The 24,137-nt window shown below is 36.6% G+C and overlaps 1 protein-coding gene across 1 annotated transcript in view; it reads left to right on the top strand.

Moving 5' to 3' along the window:
* The window catches only part of fkbp16 (FKBP prolyl isomerase 16), a 93,010-nt gene extending 68,873 nt beyond the window's left edge, over positions 1-24,137 (top strand). The window contains exons 4-8 of the mRNA NM_001386852.1: positions 12,813-13,030; positions 19,195-19,373; positions 19,476-19,553; positions 23,578-23,718; positions 23,832-24,137. Of these exons, the coding sequence (NP_001373781.1) occupies positions 12,813-13,030; positions 19,195-19,373; positions 19,476-19,553; positions 23,578-23,718; positions 23,832-23,918 (703 nt within the window). The 3' untranslated portion in view covers positions 23,919-24,137. The remainder of the gene's footprint in view (positions 1-12,812; positions 13,031-19,194; positions 19,374-19,475; positions 19,554-23,577; positions 23,719-23,831) is intronic.

The raw sequence follows: 24,137 nt of genomic DNA on the forward strand, positions 1-24,137 counted from the left end.
ATATGATACACACTTCCTCTTTTGCAGTCTGTCAAAAACAAACAGATCTTTTGTGTGTGTGTGTGTGTGTGTGTGTGTGTGTGTGTGTGTGTGTGTGTCTTAAAGGGATAGTTCACCCCAAAATGAAAAATGACAATGCATGGCACCTCACAATGAGTACAGGAATCATCAAAGTCAACCTGAGAGTCACTAGTTTTTCTCAAAAAACAAAACAAAACAAAACAAAAATCTATCAAATGCACACCTAAACTGTAAAATATTCAATCAAATGTTTGCTGGCTCTAATAAAATGAAGTCCCGTTCAGGAACATGAAATAATTGTCAAATATTTACCTACTATTTTTAGTAGTAGTCTATCCTTCCTTCCAATCTAAACATAACATGTGATTGATTATTAACAAATTTTATGTACCCTGCACAGCAGCTTGGCAAACACACACACACGTGCGCATACACTCTCTCTCTCTCTCACACACACCTGTGAATGAATAAACAAATATGTGCACACAAACAAATCTGTGCCTACACTATATCACTACGTATATTAAATTTACAACGAAATTCTGGCAACCGTTCCAGTCACACTTTATTTTCATGGTCCGTTTGTTGAATTTAAGGTACATTGCATCTATATGCCAACTAATTCTTATTAGATTATAAGTAGACTGTTAGGCTGGGGTAAGGGTTTGGGTTAGTGTAAGTTAACATGTACTTGCAAAGTTTCTTATAATCAGTTTAATATCTGTTGAAGGAGCAGTATTAACCGATATTAAGTCTACTAATACTCAAATGGACCATCAAAGTAAAGTGTTACCACTGTTTCTTCTACAAACTGGAGAAAAGATATTTATTTTATGAACTGATGCAGTGTTAATTTACTAACATGTTTTAAATAGACAGGTCTGTTTTATACTGTTAACCCATAAACATGTTATAGGGAAGGCAAAACACCAGCAAGGTAACCAAGCAACAGTAAATACTGTATATATGAATGTAACTGGTAAATAAAATAATAGGATTCTATTTTCTTTGAATAATTATTACTTTTTAAATAAATATAATAACTTAATAATTTAGATAATATAAGTGAACATGAATTTTTTATCTATAATTACAAAACTATGTATAGTAACAAGAGTGCAACAAAATGCAATAAAATGTATATTTAATTTTTAAAGTAAAAATTTTAAATATCATAACTATTTACTTATTTTGTGTCAGATAAAGCTGAATTTGACCAACGTTTATTATTAATGTTGAAATCAGATGTGCCTCTTTTTTTTATTTTATAAGATTCTTATTAGGGCATTTAAAAAAACAGCATTTATATAAAGCAGTGGTCACCAAATGTGTTCCTGGAGGGCCGGTGTCCTGGAGATTTTAGCTCCAACACTAATCAAACACACCTGAACAAGCTAATCAAGGTCTTACTTGGTAAACTTGAAACATCCAGGCAGGTGTGTTGAGGCAAGTTGGAGCTAAATCCTGCAGGGACACCGGCCGTCCAGGACCGTGATTGGTGACCCTTGATATAAAGCTTTGTTAATTATTTAATGTATATCAAAACATTGACACATTTTTATTAAAAATGAATAATAATTACAATAATAACATTTCATTTACATTTTAAAGAACTACTATTTTTGCCCTTTTAATGTAAAATAAGTGTTTTGTGTCTCCAGAATGTGTCTGTGAGATTTCAGGTCAAAATACTTTTCAGATCATTCATTATACCCTGTTGAAAATGTCAATTTTTGGGTCAGTGGGAACTGTAGCTGTTTTGCACCTTTAGGGTGCTTTCACACCTGTCAATCGATTCAGTTGTTCCGAAACAGAGATTATAAACGTTACATTGTTGCGCTTTGCTCTTGGTGCGGTTCGCTTTCACACTGCAAAGTTTCTAATCAGACCAAGAGAGCAAAAACAAGTCACGTGCGAGTAAACTCTCCTCAGAGTGTCAGGGTTTATTTTGCAGAGTCCCGCTCAGCTGTCAGGAGACGTGGTGGTTTGGTGGTGTTTGACAAGGTGCGCGCGACGTGTTAGAGAAGTGAGGAGAGATGCAGTTGGAAGGGTGCGTGATGTAGCCTATTTGAGGACCGGGAGGGGAGACACGAGATTACCGGGAGATTATCATTCATTTGCGGGTATCCGGAGACTCGCGAAACTTCCCGCACTACTCATAATTCTCTCTTTATATAGCCGTATGCCTATTACATATCCATGAAACACAGTGATATAACCGCGCTCGGATCGGATCGCTTTCTCATTGCAATCGATTCGCTCTAGAGTTCGTTTAAATCGAGCCGAGAATTCTCATTCAAGCGATCTCGGAGTGATTGATTTGGCGTGGCTCCGAGAGCGATTGGTGGTTCACATATGCCAATCGAACAACGCTAACTGGGTAAACAAGACAGGTTTCAAAACAAAAGTCTAGGTGTGAAAGCACCCTTAAATGCCGTTAAATGCAAATTATAGTTCTCTCCGCCCATTTAAAACAGATTCTCCTTACTAACTTCAGACATTTAGCTTCAGAGAAGAAAAAACCAGGGTCATATGTCACACACACACAGTACACAGACAGCAACTCAGACGGATGAAACAGCAATGTGCATGAATATGACAAGATGACCATCAAACAGGTACTGCAAATAGATGCTAATATTTAGAGATCTATTACAGCTAAGTTACTCTACAAAATGAAGCATCATTTAACGTTCACAAACTGAGATTCCTGTTGTACAACCCATAATTGACAATCCATCTATTATTTGCATTGGATGTTCAGTCTTGTTTTTGAATCTGCCACTATGCTGACACAGGCATTTGTAACTCCATCCTCTTTTAAAAAGATGCTAGGGATGCATGATATTTTGATGGCCATATCATTATTGGTCGATAAAAGCTATTTTTAAGGTTATCGTTATCGGCCCGATGTCAAAATTAGGCCGGTAGATTGCATAATTGTACAGAACTGCCTGCCTCACGTATGCGTGGGTCAAACTTGTTTAAACTTGTCCAGTGCATTATAATGGAGCTTACCACACTTTGTTCATTTTAAAGTCAGTCTTTTCTTTGTGTGGTATTGCTGTATGTTAATAACTCAGTAAGTAACTATATTCCCTATCATTTGTAAATGTGTTTGAAAGAGAGTTATTGTGAATTTTGGTTTAAATTGCGGTTTAAAATATTACAAGTGCAAACATAATAGCAGCCATGTACATGTGCTAAACAACTCAATTGGTTATTTGTAATCTAATATATTATATGTTTTTTATCAACGTGTTGCTTGTCACGTGTTGTTGATGTAAGACTGTATTCAGTTTGATCGGCATATTTATAATGATCATAACAAGCACACGTGATGGTTATCACCAGTAAAGTAACAGTCACCAAAATGGCACAATTATCAAAGTCCAAAAAGGGAGTTTCAAAGAGTTATAAAGCATTATTTGTAAGGTATTTTTAGTTGAAACTTTACATACACACATCAGAGACTTATTTTATATCTTGTAAAAAGTGGCAAAATAGGTCCCATTTAAGATAAATCTTAAATATGGTATTTCAGGCTTTTAGTTACCAAAAACAGAACTGCATAGAATTCATATTATAATTATGTCAAATCAGTGTACAAATCAAATCACTAATTTATTGTTTTTAGTCAGCATTCACTCTAATAGTGAGTTGTGTGATATGTACTATTATTGACAAGGCCTTGGGTTTACTTGAGCTCACCAGCTGACTCTGGTATTAACTCTCCAATTTACTGGAATACTATGAGCTGTCCTGGAAAACTCCAGCTGTACAAACATACATGTTTGGGCTGAAGAACGTCAAACTGTGACGATCTAGCAGGTTAGCCGACTCTTTCACACCGGGCTTGATCTTCTTCCAATCTCATAAGAACACATTTAATAATGGCAGAATTGACTCGCTTTCAGCCCTTGTATTTCAGTCTATTGATTTACGTGTGGTTAAAGTGTCCAAACACTGAGAGTAATAAAGTCATATAAGGTTTTGTGGGAAAAGGTGGTACTCGATGGACCCCTGGGATCTTACCGTTCATCTTCTGAAATGTCTGCTATACTTCCATACAAAGATGTGAAAGAGATTCATGCACACAACAGGAATATTTTGTAAACATTTGGAAATAAAACACTGAGTCAAAGAAAAAAATATTGTCACTTGCTGATAGACGTCTAATATCAAAATTAAATGATGGAATTTGCTTTAGTAGGAGAAGCAGATTTGGAGAAAATAATCACAGATCAGTGATGGGAAAATATATATATTTTAAGTTTTTGCGTTCCCTGGCAAAGATGTTTTGCGTTATCTCACAAATACATAACATCTTTGCAAAACTGTTGTTTCACAAACACTTCATACATGTCAACCATCATGTTTTTGTAGGGATTATTCCTAATTTTACCATTCTATCCCACTTCCATCCTATAATTAAGTATACTTCAGAAAAAAACAAAACAAAAAGCGCTCTGGGGTAAGTTCAAATGTATGGTCGGTGCTCTTTGGGTAAGGGATTCATCAAATCTGCAACAAGAATCAGTCCAAGAATCAGTCCAAGGCACTCGAGTGCCTTGGACTGATTCTATAATTAAGTATTTTCCCCTATTTCTCCTACTTTTTATCCCAAATTGGCTTCTGTACACGCCATTTAAAGTGACACCTCTGTTATCAATCAAGTGAAGAACACCAAATGAATCTCTCGTTTTTTATTGTTTAACAGAGGTGACTTTGTAAGAATGCACAGATCTAAAAGGAAAGCATTCCATTACTTTAGAAACAGTTTGAGCTCATTTAAGAGAAAATTAGACATTTAAAATAGAACACGCAGGACGGACATGTTTACATATTATTAAGTGTATTTGTCTGTCTAAACATACCCCTGAATTCCCAAGTGTCCAGCACTTTAGCTCCTCTTTAAATGGTGTGTACAGAATCTGATCTGGGATCAGTTTATCTTATGGAGCTTGTCCATCAGTCAGTGCACATGCATTCGCTGATTCAGTGGTTGCATATGAAGTGCGATGATCGACAGTTGATGAAAGCTTAAATGGAAGGAAAGTGAATGCAGACTTTTTTATAATAATTTTAATGTGCTTTCAAGATTAAAAATATGGAAGAAATATGGGAAAATACTTAATGATAGGATGATAGCGCGATAGTATGGTAAAAGACAGAAGAATCCCGGCAAAAACATGAGGGTTGACATGTATGATGTGAACAGGAAGTGTTTGCAAGGGAACGCAAAATATCTTTGCTTTTCCTCACAAAATGTATTTGCGAGATAACGCAAAACATCTTTGCTAGGGAATGCAAAAACATAAAAATCATATATTTTCCTATCACTTTTTTTTTCTCTCCTACCACCACGTCCCTTACGGGTCTCCTTACTTTGATGATGGACTTTGGGTAAGAGACTTTTTTGATGCACATGCTGGAATTTATTTGGTAAAAGTGTTTCCATCATAGTTTATTGGATTGGTTAAGTTTTTTTTATGCACATTTTTAAAAAGTATACACATTTTGGTGTTTCCATTAAGCATTTTTTTATGTGCATAAAAATAGTTGGACTGAAACACAGCTTACATCAGGCCGAACAAGTTCATGATTTTAGACTGGCCTTTACATTGAGTGCTGTGCTAGCAGAGAAAACTAGGGAATCAAATCGATAGGCTTGCATTTGATTATCATTACCAAGCGTGGATGGGAAATGAGTTCTGTAGCTAATATATTACAAAACAGATCTTGCAAGAGGCTGTTTTGAAACCACCACCTTGGATGATAAATATCGACAGACGTATTGATGTGCTAAGAGATGTGACAGAAGTGATGCATCGAGCAGTCAATCAGAGAGAAAGAGGGATGCTTGATGTTTGTGATGAACTGAGTTTTCAGATATTTGTAAGTGGAATTCATGTGAGTGAGCATGAATATTTCTCTTTCTCTCTCTCCATGTCTTTTATTTTCATTAGATTCATTTCAATTCGATCTCATTAGCCAACATGGTCTCATGTGAAGTCATTAAAATTTGTACAAGATGGAAAAATCTGATTAAGTAGTATGAGTTATGGGCTTTACAAACACATTCAACCAAATCAAACCCAATCATGAATGTACAAGGAAAAATGTACTGCAGTCTGGCATCTCTTAAAAAAAATAATGGGTTGAATTTGCATACATGCATGCCTAAATGTAACCCGAATATGTGATTTGTTAAGCATCATACTGTTTAAACAAAATAGTTAAAAAAAACTGTCAGAAAGCAGAATATATAGCAAGGCAACGACTGAATCAGCTGCGTATTGTGTGTGAGTGTTGCTGTTGATATTAATAGAATTAAAAAAAATTAAAATAATTGATAATCAAGACTTGTGAGTCATACAGCACCAGATAACTCAAAACAGCAACCACAAGTCTCTCTTCCATCTTCAAAAGGCTTTCTTGTCAACAAAAAAGGCAGAAAGGTGTGCCTTGCGTTTTTGGAACGTAAAAGTCCGTTCAGTGTGATCAGACCCTAAAGCAAGAGGCATGCAGGGCGCATAAGCAGCACACAAAACGCTCCGGGCCACAGGTAAATCATACAAAAAAAGTCAACTCTGAGCAGATAAAGTCCATTACGTCAGTCGCGTCAGTTTCATACTCCAATTGAATGAAAGCAGAGGCAGGGTTTCGCTTGAGGTGCCTGCAGTGTTTGTGTTGTCATGAAAACTAGAGAGACTTTTAAAGATGGAGGAGAGACTAGTTTTGAGTTGTCCGGAGCTGTATGACTTCACAAATCTTGAATCTCACAATATTATTAAATATTAAAATTATAACAATATAAGCAGCAACACTCACGCACAATACGCAGCTGAATCAGTTGTGGCCTAGTGGCATAAAAAGCGCACCACGCTTCTTTTTTTTTTTGTCAACAAAAAAGGCAGAGTGGTGCGCCTCGTGTTTTTGGAACGTGAAATCGCGTTCGGTGTGATCAGCCCCAAAGGCTGCATTTTTTACGCTGTAGAAATGCAAATGATGTTCTAAAAACAATCAGCTGTGAGCACTTCTCCAACTGTCAAAACATTTAAAAACAGTAAACGCTCAGCACTGAGCGATACCGCACACTCAGCATCTGACTATGCAAAAAAACAGCTTTAAAAGAGTGATGCTTCCATTGACCACAGAAAAAATGTTTTGCTGCCATTTCTGCAGCACAAAAACGCTTCTGTGGACATGCAGCCTATAGGCTAAACCCTTTAATTGTTTTAAATACAAACACAACTAAAATAAATATGTCAACAGTATTCAAATGCAGCTAATGGGGCTGCTGTTTGGCTTGAATTTCTCACCAAACATTATCCCACCTAGCAATATGGTGTTTATTAAACATGTAAAAAAATGTGGCTTGGCTAAAACAAGTCTAAATTTTTGAACTGAATATCCAACATGATGTCTAACAATACGTATTATATATTATATGGGCTTTGTTAGATCTCTATTCAATTCACACTGGCAGCCCATATTTAATCAAGACGTATGTTTAGAGATCTATTTTACATCAATTAAACAAAAATACTTGCTGGCATTTTTATTTTTATTTTTTTTTTGAGTTAACAAGTTAAACCAATAGAAATTAAGCATCATGTATAGTGGGTGAAACCAACAGAGGACTGGTAGAAGTTCACTTGCATTGTACTTATTACTCAGATTTTTCTCCTTTTCCTTTCAACTATCACAGTAAAAAAAAAAAAAAATAAATAGTTGGGTTCCAGAAAATTCCTTCATGTTATACTATCACAAATCCATTAAGTTACCTTGACTGTTTTACATGCTTAAAGGCGCAGTAGGTGATTGTCTTCAGAAACATTTTTTGTTGTGCTAGTTGAAAGTCTCTTCACAGTCTAGTAGTAATGATTAAAGTAAATGATCTAAATGTATTTATATGTATATTTATATTCTGGGTAAGGCATAAAACTAAAAAATGTTCATCCAATTAAATAGAGTCGGACCGACATCACTCATAATTCCAATAAGTAACTCAAACTGTCTGTCAACAAATGCAAATTTGGGCTTTTGCGCATCTCTGGTCACGCATATCTACCATTAGCGTGTGCATGCCTGCCTCGCGTGCACGCGCATGCGAGACACAAAATCAAGTGCTGAATTGAAACTTTTTAAACTCCTGAATTAGTATTGGAGTTACTTTTGCACGCTGGAGGAAGGACGACACCACACCATGGCTGAAGTATTTCTGTTAGAGAGGTAATGTTCTGTTTTAAAACTATATTAGTTACACAGAGCTGATGTAGAGTGTATTGTGTTATGAATGGGTTCTATGCACAGACGTGTTGTTCAGCCACTCAAATCTCCTGGTGGAAGCTAGATGTCACTGTTTTTTGTATCATAAGAGAGCTTATACAGATGATTTAGATTTTTATTCAGTTTAACAACAAAACATCAGTAAATAACGCTATTCCCCCTAGCCTGCTTGCTGAGTTAAAGTTGCTTTTATATTCACATTGGGTCATTTCTGAAAAATGACAGCCTGTGACGCGTTCCCGATATTGATTACCGCTACTCTGAATATTCAGTCTAAAATACCATGTAAGAGTGGCTTAGTAATAAGTGAAATTCCTGCACACCGCCTGGCCAACCATACATTTCTAAATGGCGAATGAAATGGGTTGTCTGCTGTTTTGTCGCGATGGGCGCGCTCGTGATTTCAAGAGGTATAGCTTTGAATCACAGTCCCTCCCTGCCGTCCAAAGCTAATATGCTATCCGATTAATAGGGGTGTCACGATTTCGATTTTTAATCTAAATCGATCGAAATTTATGCTCAATTTTGATTATTGAATCAAAAAATAAAATCGTCGATGCTGCCACGCCCCCATGTCACGTCAGCTTGGCTTGCCAAGCGGGAAAAAAACAGGCTTGTTGAAGTGCTTGTTAAACTGCAGAAGCAGGAGACCCGTCGACAGAACTTAAACCCTCTCCTCTTTCAATGAAGTCACCGGTGTGTAAGCATTTTGGATTTCCAGTGAGTTATGTTGACAACGTTCGTGTTGTCAACAAAAAAAAAAACAGTTTTGCAAGCTCTGTTATGTACGTATTTGTCCAATAGACAACACCGGCATCGCGATCCTCCGCCCGCCCCCATTGCAAATCCGCTCTCGAAAAGTACACACTCAGGCCCTGTTTACACTGTCTTTGTTTTTAAATAGCATTTTAGAACGACAACGATTTGACATCCACAGTGGCGTGTAGCGTTTCTGAGCAGCCCTCCTTCCTCTCTACCTCTGAAAATGCACATCACTTGAGCACACAGACACAGCCATGCGCTCGAGACAGCAGGTCCAGGCAGTCCAGACTGCTTCAATCTTTCACTCACTTGTACTTAGTCATTTTAGCGAACATCTCAGATACTGTTGGCTGGTTTCTGTTGGTTGTGCGTCTTTTTTACCGACGCCATTATAACGACACAGATCACTGCCTATTCACGAGTCCCGCAGAAAAAGTGATTGACAGGTGGTAATTATGTGTGTAACTTGCCTTTATTCATTTACTGTATAATTTGTTTATGGGTAAAACAAAGACCATGCAGGTCAGGTAGTTTAAACGGTAGGCTACAAATAATGAATTGGTCATTAATTAATTAATTATTCATAATCGAAAATGTAATCGAATCGTGCCTTTAGAATCGAAAATGTAATCGAATAGAGGATTTGGAGGATCGTGACACCCTTACCGATTAACATTTTGGCAGATCTCCTACTGCACCTTTAAGTGAACATCAAACGATTAAATTCTCAAAAAATGTGTTGATTCAGCTTATTTTAAGTAGTTTAAACTAGCAGCAAAACATTTTTGAGTGTAACAAAATAAACGTAGTTTTGCTTGATTGCGTTTATCTCAATTTTATGTACATCCACAAGTCCCATGAATCATACTGAATGCGTTTTTTGCGTTGAGAGGTGCCTTTTTTGAATGATTTACTGAAGGCTGCGAGTGTTTTGTGTGATGCTTATGCACCCTGCGCGACTCGTGTTTTAACCGCCTGCTGTGCTTGCCGTTCTTGCCGTTGCGCACTGTGTGCTTGCAGTTGAAAAAAGTCAACTCTGCTGCACCTCACGTTTTTTAAACGGTAAAGCGCATTCGGTGTGATCGGCCCCTAAAGGTGCAGTCACATCTACGGTAGCTACAGTATGCAAAATTTATTACAAAAAGTTTAGCATGAAAGCAAAATGTTTCAGCATTTAGGTTTTGCTCATTTTTGGTCTGTATGCAAATTCTTGTACTGACCGACAGAAAATCTGCATACAGAATGTGTGCTTGTGGTTAAAAAATTGAGGTCAGAAAGAAATCACCAGAGTTTGAGATCTTTTAAAGAGTATAAAATCTTTTAATTTGGGCACCACTTTTTCTTCAAACAAACGTCCATCTCACATTTAAAAGTAGAACAGTGAAATGGAAAAATGTGCCATTTTGAGTCAACAAAAAAACAGGTTCATTGCAGTGTATGTGTCTTTTCATCTTGGTGTATATGTGGAATAGCTTTTTAGTGTTTTCACAACAATGCTAAAAGAATGTCACAGAGAAACTGTTCCTATTATAGTCAAACTTTTTTCCATCGTGTCATCTTCATTTATTTCTGGCATCTTGATGACCAGTGAAAGAATTCATTCATTGACCATTAGCCTCAGTCTGCTAGAGCATATGGTCTTCTAAAGAGGCCTCTGCCAGTACAAGAGTTCAGATCTGGGCAAAGCAAGGACAGAGTACGTGTACGTACACGCACACACACGCACACACACACACACACACACACAAACACACACACAAATACACACATATATACAGACACACACACTGGATATGAGCCCTTTGCCTCTCAACAGGCAGCAGGCAGTCAGTGTTCAAAGCAGCAGCTCTACCATTTCTCTCTCTCACTCTTCTGCTCTCAAACAAAAACAACCGCATTACTGCAGCTCAAGAATAACAGAATTACTCGAAAGAAGATATACTTAAAAAGAGCGAGAGAACAGAAATACTTCAACAAACTGCTAACATTTTCAAAACTATCTGACACTCACTAATATATCTAAAGACAGACAGACAGACAGACAGACAGACAGACAGACAGACAGACAGGCAAACGGATATATATCAAAGTCAGACACAGATCGAATGGATATATATCTCTCTGTCTGTTATCCATTCATTTGTTTTTCTGTATGACATCTAGCTATTTGTCTGACAGTCCTTCCCTCTGAAGTCTATCAATCTGTCTGTCTGAAAGGAATGAATGGACACACAGATATATTTTTAACCTTAAAATGTAAAAAAGGTGGGGGGTGGGTTGGGGTATCATTGTTGTAATCTCATTAGGAAATGTTGTGACCAATCAAACCCAGCCTGGGACATGCAAATTCATGTGCATTCCATGAGCAATGTAACAGACTGTTTTGTTCGAACAAGAAAACAATGGTGTTTGGGGCTCATGGTGTGGCCATTTCCATGTATTGAACACTAATTATTTAGCTATGCCTATGGTATCTTACACAAAACACCTTATAGTAAGCAGCTAAATGCTTTTGTTTATATGCGTGTTTGTACATTTCATAATACAGTTGGATGTTTCTTAATTCTCTTTCGTAATTACAGCTGCTATGACATCTTCAAATCTAAAATTTCTCTTTCTTCCCTTCTGTACTTCTTGAGCAGTTGTACTTTATTTTTTTCACCAAATGTGTCAATCTCGCTTTTGCAAAAACGTTTCATTTTTCACTTACTAACCTTCTAGAATTTAACAAATCATAAATCACATTTTAAATCAACATTCAATTCATAAAAGTTTTTTTTTTAATATATATATATATATATATGAAATATATTTAAATTCTCATTCCCGAAACATAAGTCCTCTCTACCTAAACTGTACTTAAATGATTGAATGAGAATGGAGCTGACGGAGTTGACTGTGCTGCAGTATTTTTTGCTAAAAATAGGGAAACTATGATGAATTAGCTAATATTTACTCAGTGAATATATTTAGACTTTTTTAAAAAAGTACATTTTCATTAAACAAAAAAATAAATGTAGAAAAGTGTTTCGGTAATGATAATCAAAAAATTGTGTAAACATTCTGACACAAGAAAATGTATTATAAACTAGAAAAATGTAAAGAAATGCTCATAGCTCAGCCATCTTGAAGTAACTGGCCCATGTGCTCTTTCACCCAAAAAATTAACTTTGTGTGTGTCGTTTAATTGTTGCGAAGAATGAAAAATTACTCATGAACACATTATTTTTCAACTTTATTATTATTATACATTAATATTAAGAACAATATTTCATGTAAAATAATCTATTAGAACTATCAATTTGTTTTTAATTCTAAAATATTCATGTTAATATGTGTTTAATGACATAGCATTCAGACACAGACACATTGTGGTAATGAGAATTTAATTAAAAAAGGCAGTAAAATTATTCTTATGCTTTTTTATATTATTAAATAACTACGTTTTATATTTACTGTAAAATCCCGATTGCGGTGTTGTTTTAATGGTTTTGTGAATAATATCTGTCTGTCTGTCTGTCTGTCTGTCTGTCTGTCTGTCTATCTATATATCTATCTATCTATCAGATAGAACATATCAATAAACAGATAGATTGACAGATATACTAATAGATAAAAATATAATAAAGTTGATTATTTTAATCAATAGTAAAGATTAAGTGCTTCATATCAGAGGTTTCTGTGGACTGAAATTTTGTGAAGGCTTCATTGTTTTCTATGTGTTTTATTGGCAGGGAGCCTGATATACCAGCCTGGGCTCCTCTCCTGTATCAGCTACAGCTTCTAGACTTCAGAGAAAAGCCAGACCCTCTTTTACTGCCCGTACCTGACCGGATCCGCATTGGCAACCAGAAACGAGAGCGAGGAAATTTCTACTTCCAGAGGGAAGAGTTCAGCAAGGCAGTACAGGCTTACTGCATGGCTCTAGATGTGCTTACAACGCGCACAAATGGTAATCCAACCCACAGCGCCCTTCAAACACCTGTGTCATTTAATGCAGTAAACAGGAACAAGCCCCTACATGCAGAAACATTCATGTGTTCAGAAATACAAAAGACTGCAGATCTCAACAACAACATTTGAAAAATTTAAGTAATATTTAAAATTAGTTGAATTGTTTAACTGCTGTTCAAGAAGGTGCTATAAAAATGCTAAGCTAAGTGTTATTTGACGTCTAGGAACATTTTCAGTCTACATTATAGTCAAGTAAACTAATACTCACCAACTATATCACTTTTCTAAAGGCTTCATTCTATACACAGTTAAAAACAGCCATCATTTCGGCAATAAAAAACTGTTATAAATTCTACAGTAAGACATAGGGGCTGGGCGATATTGCAAAAAAAAAAAAAAAAAAAAGATCATGATATAATGACTTATACTATTCAGTATTGATAATTAATGAATACTTTAACTATGCATTTAGGAAAATTTTGATTTTTTTTTATTTACCAATATAATTTACCAACATTATTAAGGAAAATTGTTTTAATAGTCAAAAACAAAAATATTTAAACAAAATATCTGATCTCTTCATAATAAAATGAACATAAGTGTTGAAGAGACTCTTAAACTTGATAAATAAATGTTACAAAGTGTGTGCAATGGTAAAGCATAAATACTGAACAATCCGGTACGCAGATTAAAGTTAGGACTCATTATTCTGCTGCCCTGAACACGTCGGCCAAAACAGTAAATAAAAAAAAACTGCGTTATTTTTTGACGCGTTAAACATTTAAAATTAATGACGTGCATTTATAAAATGTTACATTTTTAAAAGGAGGTGTGGCACCAAACCCCACCCCAAAACCCAACCATCATTGGTAGATAAGCAAGAAAACATAACAATATTGTTGTGTTTTTTATCTGTAACAAAGGATATGATGTATAGATATTAGTACTTCAAAATATAATATTATATAATAATACTAATAATAATATATACATATACATTATATTACATCTAAATATAAATGAAAGAAATATGGTTGTTTACCATAACCATGTAAAATGTATTTTATGATTTCTATCGTATTTTTAAAATACTGGCAACAGCTGCAAACTTTTACCACAAATTTTATGGATTTTCTCCTAACAGTGTAATAAATCATTTAGTGATTATGAAGAAAACCCAAGTAACCACTCTCGGTCCAGTCCAGTCCAGTTCTAGCAGCTCAGCTAATCTATTCGATCAGTAATCATGTCATCGAAATGCTCAGTCATGTCTGCAAGCTGTGACCACCCTGAGTAACGCTCTTATTAAACCTTACGCTAATCAGACGTAATAAATCTACATGTTATTTCCACCTCCTTAATCATGGTAATTGCTGGAAAGCCTGGCCCATCTTGAGAGGAGCGTTTGACAGTAATGAGACAGTAAAGTGCAAAGCGCCGCTTTGGATTAGACACTGATAATGACCGCACATATGCAGAAGTGATCTCCACATTGCCACGGTCTCCCATGACCACTCAAGCATCCCATATTAAACGCTACTTAATTCTATACTCAATAAATTTCTTAATTCATATATAAATATCTTATTAGCCACTAAATGGTAATTTTCTAAATTATTTTGGGTAAAGACTTTGGTTAAAGTAATATGGAGATACAGTAAGTTACTGTACATCACTGCCACAATCTGTGCTGCTTAGAGCATCAGTATAAGCCTTTTTGACAAAGAAAGAGCTTCAAACTGGTAGAGATCTTCAAAAGATCATCAAAAATACATATTTATGCAGTATCACACTGTCCTTCATTCATAATGCATTTATGCAGTGTTGCTTTCATATATTGGTTCTATGTCAAAACACTCTAGACAAACTTCTTTTACTTTGTAGCCACATCTTTTTGCAGAATCTTGGCACAGGACAGGATGTTCTAAAAATACCGGCCCAATCCCAATTCTACCCCTCAGCCCTTCCTCTTAACCCTCGCATGTGCACGCCCAGGGGCTGTCCCAATTCTCTTTAGCTTGAAGGCGTAGGGCTAAGAGGAAAGGGTGAATAGCCCTTTGAACGAAGATTTTTTAGGACCACACTCGAAACCAAGGGGTAAGAAAATTTCCCGAAATACACCAGCCACAGCGGCAGCATTGCTAAACCCGGAAGTAAGGAGATCCACAAATTAGTATTTTTTGTCATTATTATGAATTTTGACAACAAACAAACACGTTTTAATATATTCATAACCGTGTTTGTGTTTTACCGTCATGCTTTATGATAAAAAAAATGCTTAAAAAAAACAAAAAACAAAACAAAAAAAAAAAACACTAAATTTCGCGACCTATAATCCCTAATAATAACTCCTGTACAGCAGTCCCACAACATTCTGACACTCGAATACCCTGTCAGTAATGTCTAGCGACTGTGAATGAGCTTTTTACAGTGTCTGCTATAATGTTAATGTTGTGTTGTGTGTTTACATAGATGAATATGGCCATCTACATTTAGATGTGTAAATGCACATCTAAATTTACATAATATATGCCTTCAGGGATTTCCTGAAGATAAATACCAAAAAATAGCACAACTGGAATAACTACAGCAGTCGCGATTGTCTGATCTCATATGAAGCAAGAGCTCTGGATGACATATGATGACGTGTGCAGGTGCTGCAGTGCTGTCCCAATTCTTAGGGGGAAATTTTGAACCCCTCCCCCTTAACACTTGGTTGTAAGGGCCAAGGAGAAGGGGTAGGGGTACAAAAATAGAATTGGGATTGGGCCATAAAGTTATCAAATTCATTTTTTCCCCAAAAACTGCTCTTTAAGACCTTTTTAGCCACTTTTATCTATTGTCTTTTGTCCCACATTTTAACCAAGTCAGGCTGGTTGGTTTGGTGTGTTCCATACGTGGCCTGTCGTTGGGTTAACGTCGGATCTCATTGGCCAAATTCAGCATGTCGAATTGGCATTGGAGCATTCAAACTGAGCAAGAAGCACTGCAATTAATTCCATTTTCCCCCACCATGTCTTTAAAATATGACAATTAATTTTACCCCAGTATTTTCAATGGATTTTCTTTGCTAGCTTGCTGCTACTGATGACGCTAGAGTTTACACAGTCTTTCATCTCATTTTATGCTTGAACAACTAAATGAATGCTTAAGTCTATTTACTGAATGTATTTGAATAACATTACAGCATCCATGCTGTAAAAGGACCCTTATAAAATTAAAAAATAGTCACATTAACCTTTCACCGGAAGTTTACCATTGGCTGAAAAAACACTAGATGTGCATATAGCCCATTCAAGCCAAAAAAAAAACACAAAGAGGCTGCCTGTAATTTTGCTACATTTCTGAAATCTTTGCAAATAATATGGATTATCAGATTATCAGACATACTGTATTTGCATGAGCAATTCCCTCTGTGGAGATTTACTGTAAGAATGGTACTAAAAGCTGCTTTGTTTATGCTTTGTCTGTATGCATTGAAAGTTTGGCTTCCCTTCTCGAATTGAGAAAATAAGACTTCTGCCCCCTACAGAGGCGAAAAGACAGGCCATCTTGTGCAAGCGCAGAATGCGCATCTCATTTCAGTCAGCTTTTGTCAATTTGTTGTTTTCACGCACAGCTTTTTAGTCCAGATGCGATCCAATGCAACACAACAACATAACTGGGTTTATAGTTAGTGCTAGTTGTTTGGTGTCGACTTGGTATGTCCCTAGTGTGTCCCTTGTACACATTGCATATCAACTCCCCATGTCGGTTGCCAATAAAGATAAAGAAACTGCAACTAATCATACATTCCTAAATAAATCATCAAGTGTTACTGAACAAATTAATTTAGGTCTTTTTGTTTTTAAATAAGTCAATCATGGGAATCTAACTGAAGGAATAGGTGATTCAAACCCATCCATTTTTTCCCCCAAAAATGACTCCAAAGATCGATAGGTTTTTAGGTGCTTTGTGAATATGACAGTTCCACAGAAGTCTTAAGCATCAGATACTTAAAGAACTCAATTATGTCACAGCAAGAATCGCTGTTACAGCAAAATCCTTTTAAGGCAAGCTATTTTACTCGGCGGCCATCTTTAAAACATCTCTTGGGCAGTATGCTCTGGCATTCTGTCTGATTGGACAAAACCTCAAGTTCTCCAAAATTTCTTGCCAAGATTAAGATTAGATTTAATATTAGGAATCACCAATAAAATTTAAACAACAGCTGTCTTTTTAGTTCCATTTCTAAACTTTCAAATCACACAAAATCTGCAGAAACTCATCGTCTTTGTTGATCGCTGATAGGCTCCTGAACGGCATGTTGACCGTTGCACTTTTCCCCATTTATAACTATACGAGTGACATGTCTTGTGTATTATATAGTCTTTGGGTACAGTTAGTAAATGTATTGCAAACCTGCATTCAGATAAAAAAACAAAACAAACAAAAACAAAACACCTATGAGGAAACAAGGCTGTAGTTAAATACGATTATATTAACCAACTGGACAGAAAAAACTTTGTTTACCAATGTCTCATCCGTCCGTGATACGTCAGGTCACAGTGCCTATGTACTATGGGCCAGGGGTGTCCAAACTCAGTCTTTAGTTAGACAAGCTAATCAAGCTCTTACTAGGCCTTCTAGAAACATCCATGCATGTGTGTTGAGGCAAGTTGAAGCTAAAACCAGCACAATATCAGCCCTCCAGGACCAAGTTTGAACCCCTACTAAAGGCAGTACAACGTATTGCCATTAGAGTCAGCAGCACAACACAAGTGTCATATTGCCTTTAGTACATGCCGACCATGACCTCATGAGAAAGACATAGGCAAATAAAAGTGTTTTTACATTTTTGTGGTGCACAAAAGTATTCTTGGAGCTTTGTATGTTTACAGTGAACCACAGAAGGCACAGTCACATTTTTTGACAATGTTTTCAGTTCCTATTCGGGATGTTAAACATCATGACAGATGCTAAATATGGGGGACCAGCGAGTTTTCAGATTTCATCTAAAATATCTTAATTTGTGCTCCAAAGATGAACAGAGGTCTTAGGGGACTGAAACGACATAAGGACGAGTAATTAATAACATAGTTATAATTTTTTGGTTAAACTAATCCTTTAAAGGTGCAGTATGTAAGTTTGACAGCCAGTGGTTGAACTAGGTATTACATTCCTGAATCAAAACAAATGCAAGCGCAGGTTGCCAGATTAAGGAGTAAGTCTGAGGATCGAGCCTAAAGGCTAATTTAAGTCATGTTCTAAATAAAAGCAATGGCATGCAATACAGGAAATATTTTCTGTATCAAAAGGAGTTTTTGATCTAACCAACACCTCAAATTGATATATTAGAAATGATATCTATTTACTGCAGCTGAACAACAGAAGAGCTCAGGTATACCTCATGTGCTTTATTCAGTGTTAAATGCTAATATTGAGAGTTTGAATGCCATTCTATATGATATTTATTGCTATTCTACTGAAAGCAGCAGATAGTCACTGTTCAGAGTGAGTGCATATTCTGGGCTTCTATATTGCTGTATTTAAATTCCTGTCGTGTTTCGTCTGGTTTAAAAAGCCCAGTAGTTTATCACTGCAAATCTTGTCATATAACATGTTGTTGGGACACAGGGTTACAATGTATCCTGCTCACCTAACGTTTATGCTCGTAATATTTATATTATCTGCTAATTAGTAACCTCATGTGGAACTGCGTCTCATTTCGGAGTCTGCTACTGTCCACCGGAGGTCGCATTCCAGTCAAGGATGCAAGCTTTGAGAGCCTTCCTGAATGAATGAATGAATGAAATGTGCTGTTTTGAAGCAACCCGAGGTGCTAATATTTTTGGCAGTTTAAAAGAACCAAAAAAGTCAGCGTTCCGGCACGGAAAACACATTTTCAAAGCAGAATATCTGACTTCAGCATTGTGTTTCAGATAAACAAGAATGTTCACTTGCATGTTTCTTGAATATCTACAAACATATTAGGGTGTTTATATGCTTTAGAAGAGTAAAAAACTTACATACAGCACCTTTAAACAAGAAAAGTATTGTATTATTCAGTTACGATAAATGAAACTGAATGTTAATAATAAACACACTTTTAAATGTCTTTATATTTCCTTGAGATAATTGTTTGGGGTTATACAACGAGGCTGTAAAATTGTCCTCCTACAGATGGTCAAAACTGTGTGGCAGAGGAAGAAGAAGAAGTGAACGATTATCGAGTGAAATGTCTGAATAATCTGGCAGCAGCACAGCTGAAGCTTGGACATTTCGATGAGGCGCTGCACACCAGTCAAGATGTGCTGTTTCTGGATCCCCAGAACGTCAAAGCATTGTTCAGGAAAGGAAAGGTATGGGCTGCATGTTATTCAGCAAACTAGGCACTGAAACTAGGAATGTTTGTCTTTTACACTTGGATTGTGCTCAACTGTAAATGTACAATATGTATGCAGCTTTTATCAGACAAGGGCGAGTATGAGGAGGCCATGGAGACCTTGAAGAAGGCTTTGAAACTGGAGCCATCAACCAAGGTGAGAGAGAGACGTAACCGTATCTCCTGGACACATCTACATTTCACGTGAACTGGCAACAGACAATCCCATTAGCAGCTATTTACAGATCAACCAAGGCCTTTATGAAACACCTGGCCTGACTGCTGCACTGCTGTTATTTATTTTTATTTCCAATTCAAGGCCAACTCGTATTCACTGTGGCTCCGGGGTGAAGTGAGTGCATGAAAGCTGCATTATAACATTTAGGTTTATGATTCTATTAAGCTTTCAATGTTCATTAGCACAAGCACTTTCTAAAATGATTTTAAACGAGCAGCAGAGAATGATTCATTGTTCTCTTCGGGACTGCAGATCCATTTGGCCTAGTTAAGAGACAGACAAAATGGCTGTCCAATTCTAAATATTTTTTAATCTCTTCTGTGTTTTCAACACATTAACAGACCTGTCACGGTTTTTTACAGGTCAATTCCAATTTACTAAACAAACTTAAGGCTAAATGAAAAACAGTCTAGACTAAATAAAACTAAATGAAATGCCATCTAGACTAACTAAAACCAAATGAAAACCCGTTCTGAGAAATTCCAGCAAATTTAAGTCAGCGATATTTTAGTGAACATGCACAAAAGATTTGTTTCTACAAGTAGACTCTTACAATATTAGAGAATAGCTTTTGTACAGTGTAACAATCCACAGCCAAAACTTGTCCCATCATGCCTTTAAGAGTAGTTAGTGTTAAATCCTCAGAGCAGCCACCAAGATTAAGACTGTCTGGAGCCAGTACACTGACAAAGTTAAACACACATACACACAAACACACCTTCCTGTAATAAAGTGAATCAGCACCATACACACCATGGATGTTTATGACATGCTTAAAGCAATAAACAGAACAATCAGCTTCATTCATAACATTGGAGAGAATATAATAGTCCATTCTGTTAAGAATAATAAATAACAAAATGTCATATCTGATCTGTTCTGCTATAGGATTGCAGCTCCAGTTCTTCCTTGAAAACCCATGATACATAAATAATTTTTTATGTTTTGTGAGTAGATGTTTTTAGACAATATGTAATATATGATGAATTTATGCCTGCTATATCAAAACAGGCTCAAAATTTATTCTCAGTTTTAAATAACTATATCCTGGGCTACACACTCTGGCCACTTTAATAGGTACATCTTACTTTTATAAGGTTGGGCCCATTTTTGCCTTTAGATCTGCCTGAGATGGTCAAATGGTAATTCATTTTTTTTAAATATTGGTGTCTGTAATGCAGCATGTCCTGATATACTCCATGATTACATTAAAAAAAATCACTTTAATGTGTGATTTGATTAAAAGTGGTCATAAACTAATATTCAAATGAGTAGCGGCTTGGACCCAGAAACAGTATTTCATGCATGACCACTTAACAGGCGGAGACTTTGGTTCATTTTGACATAAAAGCCTCCCAAAGTTGCTTGAGATTTCTTTGCCGCACATCCATGAGATAAATCTCCTATTCCTCTACACCTAAAAGGTGTTTGACTGTCGAATGTCGGTGATCATGGAGGCCATTTTAAAATAGTGAACTCATTGGCTGTTTCTCAATTCAAAGTACGCAGAGAACAGACTTGCGTTCTTGTGTAAACCGGTCTTGCTAGGTGTCTTTGGAAGAACGAACCCAGGAGACCGCGAGGACAGAGAACGCATCCTGTGAGAAATGAGTTGCTGCATTCTTCCTGATAACCTTCACAGGTTTTTAATGGAATATTATTTAAACATTACAGCATTCATACAACGATTTACTGTTTTTCCCCTTTTTTAAATATGTGCATTAAAAATAATAAATATACCTCGCACAATACAAATAAAATAGATTTTCATACAAATTTCAGCAAACAAACACCCTTAATGTGTTTATTCCTTTATTAAGATGTCCATGGTAATGTTTATATTCACCGTTTCATTTAGGGAAACTCCAGAGGTAAATAAGTTAGATCTCTAAACTTTAAAAATAAAACTAAATAGAACGCTTCCCACCTCCAGTCGCAATGGCTTCTGGGACTTCTAGAGCGGGTTTGGTACTCAAGTCTGCATCAGTGCAAGAACACATCCGGGAAGTTTCACGCGTCCTCTGTTCTTGCGGTCTTGAATATTGGAACTGAATTTTGGCAGCTGATGATGACGTTACACGAGAACACGAGGACAAAAGACCGCTGAAGAACGCATACTGAGAAACAGCCATTGTCATATTTGATCTTTGTGACATGGTGTGAAATTCTGCTAGAAGTAGCCTTCATCACATGATACACAATGTAGTTCACATGATCAGTGTGACACCAAAGTGTGACAAGATACTATCCCTCACACCATTATACCAGTCAAAGGCAGGATGAATTCATCCTTTATTGCTGTTTAAAACAAATTCTGACCCTAACGTCTTAATTCCACAGCAGAAATCAAAACTCTATAGACCAGGCAAACTTTTTCTAATCTTCTATATTGTCTAATTTTGTTGAGACGTCAATGAAAATCTCCTTTTCTGTTGCTGTTGCTCATCTGCTTTAAAGTTTGATTTGTTGTGTTTACTTCTCTGTTATAATGAGTGGTTGGTTGAGTTACTGTTGTCTTTCTAGAAGCTCACTACCTGGCCATTCTCTGGCATGAACAAGGCAATTTGACCCACATAACTGCCACTTTCTAGAAATGTTTACTTTTTCAGACCATTCTCTGTTCAGCCGTTACTGCAATCTTCATTCCAGCCTCTTTGGCACCAACAACCATGCTACATTCATGGTCACTTAATGGGATAGTTCACTCAAAACTGAAAATTTGAAAATTGAATACTCATTATTTATTCACCCTTAACTTTTTCCAAAACACAAAATAGAAAATATTTAGAAGAAAGCTGTAAACTTGTAACCATTGACTGCCACAAAATTTGTTTTTTATGCTATGGAAGTCGATAGTTACAGGTTTTCAGCTTGCTTCAAAATATCTTCTTTCAGAAGATAGAAACTGAAGGAAAATAAAAGTTGAGTAAGTATTAATTTTTGGCTAAACTATCTATTAAATCAGCTTTCTCATTTTAGTTCATGGTTTAAATTTCAGCAGATCATCTTGACCAAATCTACAGTACATGCGCTGAGGTATTGGCTGACTTGATATGTGCCTTAAAAAGAAGTCAAATGTGTATAAGATATAAAGCATCGACATGCATGCACTCACACATAGAAATACTTAATCAAAGAAAACCCACTAATTGTACCTGGGCCTGCACATGAATGATTTTGTAAGTGGCATCAGGTCCCATCAAGAATGTACTTTGACCATGGTGAAAAGCGAGCATTGTCTAGATAAAACTAAAATATCTGCTGCTCATATAATGACACTTGTCTGGATGGCCAGGCAAAAAGTAAACATTCCTTCAGAAGGGAACTCATTGCAAAATTCAAATTGGGATCACAGAGTCAGAAAAGGCCTGGCTGGGATCGAAAATGTGGTAACATGTGCCATATATCATATGGTCTGAAGTATGGTACACACAAATATATATTGATGGCAGTCACACAGTAAGTGTAATATGCAGACTCGTTCATAAGGAAGCTGCATAGTGTTAAAGTAGAAAATTATATCACATATGAGGCGATTTCAGTCATAAGTAATTCTCGGAAAAGATCAAATCAAGGTCAAACAACTTGACTTGACAGTTTAAAGCTCAACACAAGCAGCTCATTCTCACAACTTACAAACTATACAAAAAGGGTTTCTTAAATTACTAAATATATCCTTTAATTTGGAGTATACCTTTCAGATGAAGTTGTGTTCCTTTTAGAAAGACGACTGACAACCAACCAGAGTAGTTTCCAAGTTGCACGTCAATAGGCTTTAATTCGGTGAAATGGCGCTCTCTTTTGGTCAGCGTTGGAAACTGCGTCGGGAGCGCATTATTCCGTAAACAATAAAGTTCAAACCAGGTTAAAAAAATTGCTTCTGTTGTGTTGCTTTGAGTATAATTTTAAGTGCTCATACATGTGTCCATGTTGTATTTTATAGGCTATTCATGCTGAACTTTCCAAACTGGTCAAAAGACAGGCGGGGGAAAATGAGAGCCAGAACTGGCAAGCTAAACCAGCTCGAGTGTTCGGCGAAAACATTGCGCCCTTTCTGACACCTCCTCCCAAAAAGAAGCCGTTTGTAAGTGACTGATTACCACCTAGTGAGAGGAATAAGAGTGGTGGAAGAGTCCTTTTAAAATGTGCCAGAGTCCAAGCCCCTCCGTCGTTTGATCTTGTTTCTTACTCTTCCAGGGAATTTCTTGGAAGTTTCTGCTCGGAGCTCTGGTGGTGGCATTGGGCAGTTTAGTCACATCTGTGGTCCTGACCGCACGGAACTAGCTCTGTCGACTGACTTGCAAATTAACTACAAGTCTCACAAACTAACATTCCGCAGAACTGCCAAGGGACGAAGGGAAAAATGCACTGAACTGTTTAAAGAACAGTTTGGGCAGCTCTGCCGGTAGCACACCGACTTAAGCAAAGCAGAATGTACCCACAGAGAAAAGGGCCAAGCAAATGCATTCCAAATATCTGCAATAAAAACAGACTATTACCATG

Source organism: Danio rerio, chromosome 18 (genome assembly GCF_049306965.1).
Source record: "Danio rerio strain Tuebingen ecotype United States chromosome 18, GRCz12tu, whole genome shotgun sequence".
NCBI classification, from domain to species: domain Eukaryota; kingdom Metazoa; phylum Chordata; class Actinopteri; order Cypriniformes; family Danionidae; genus Danio; species Danio rerio.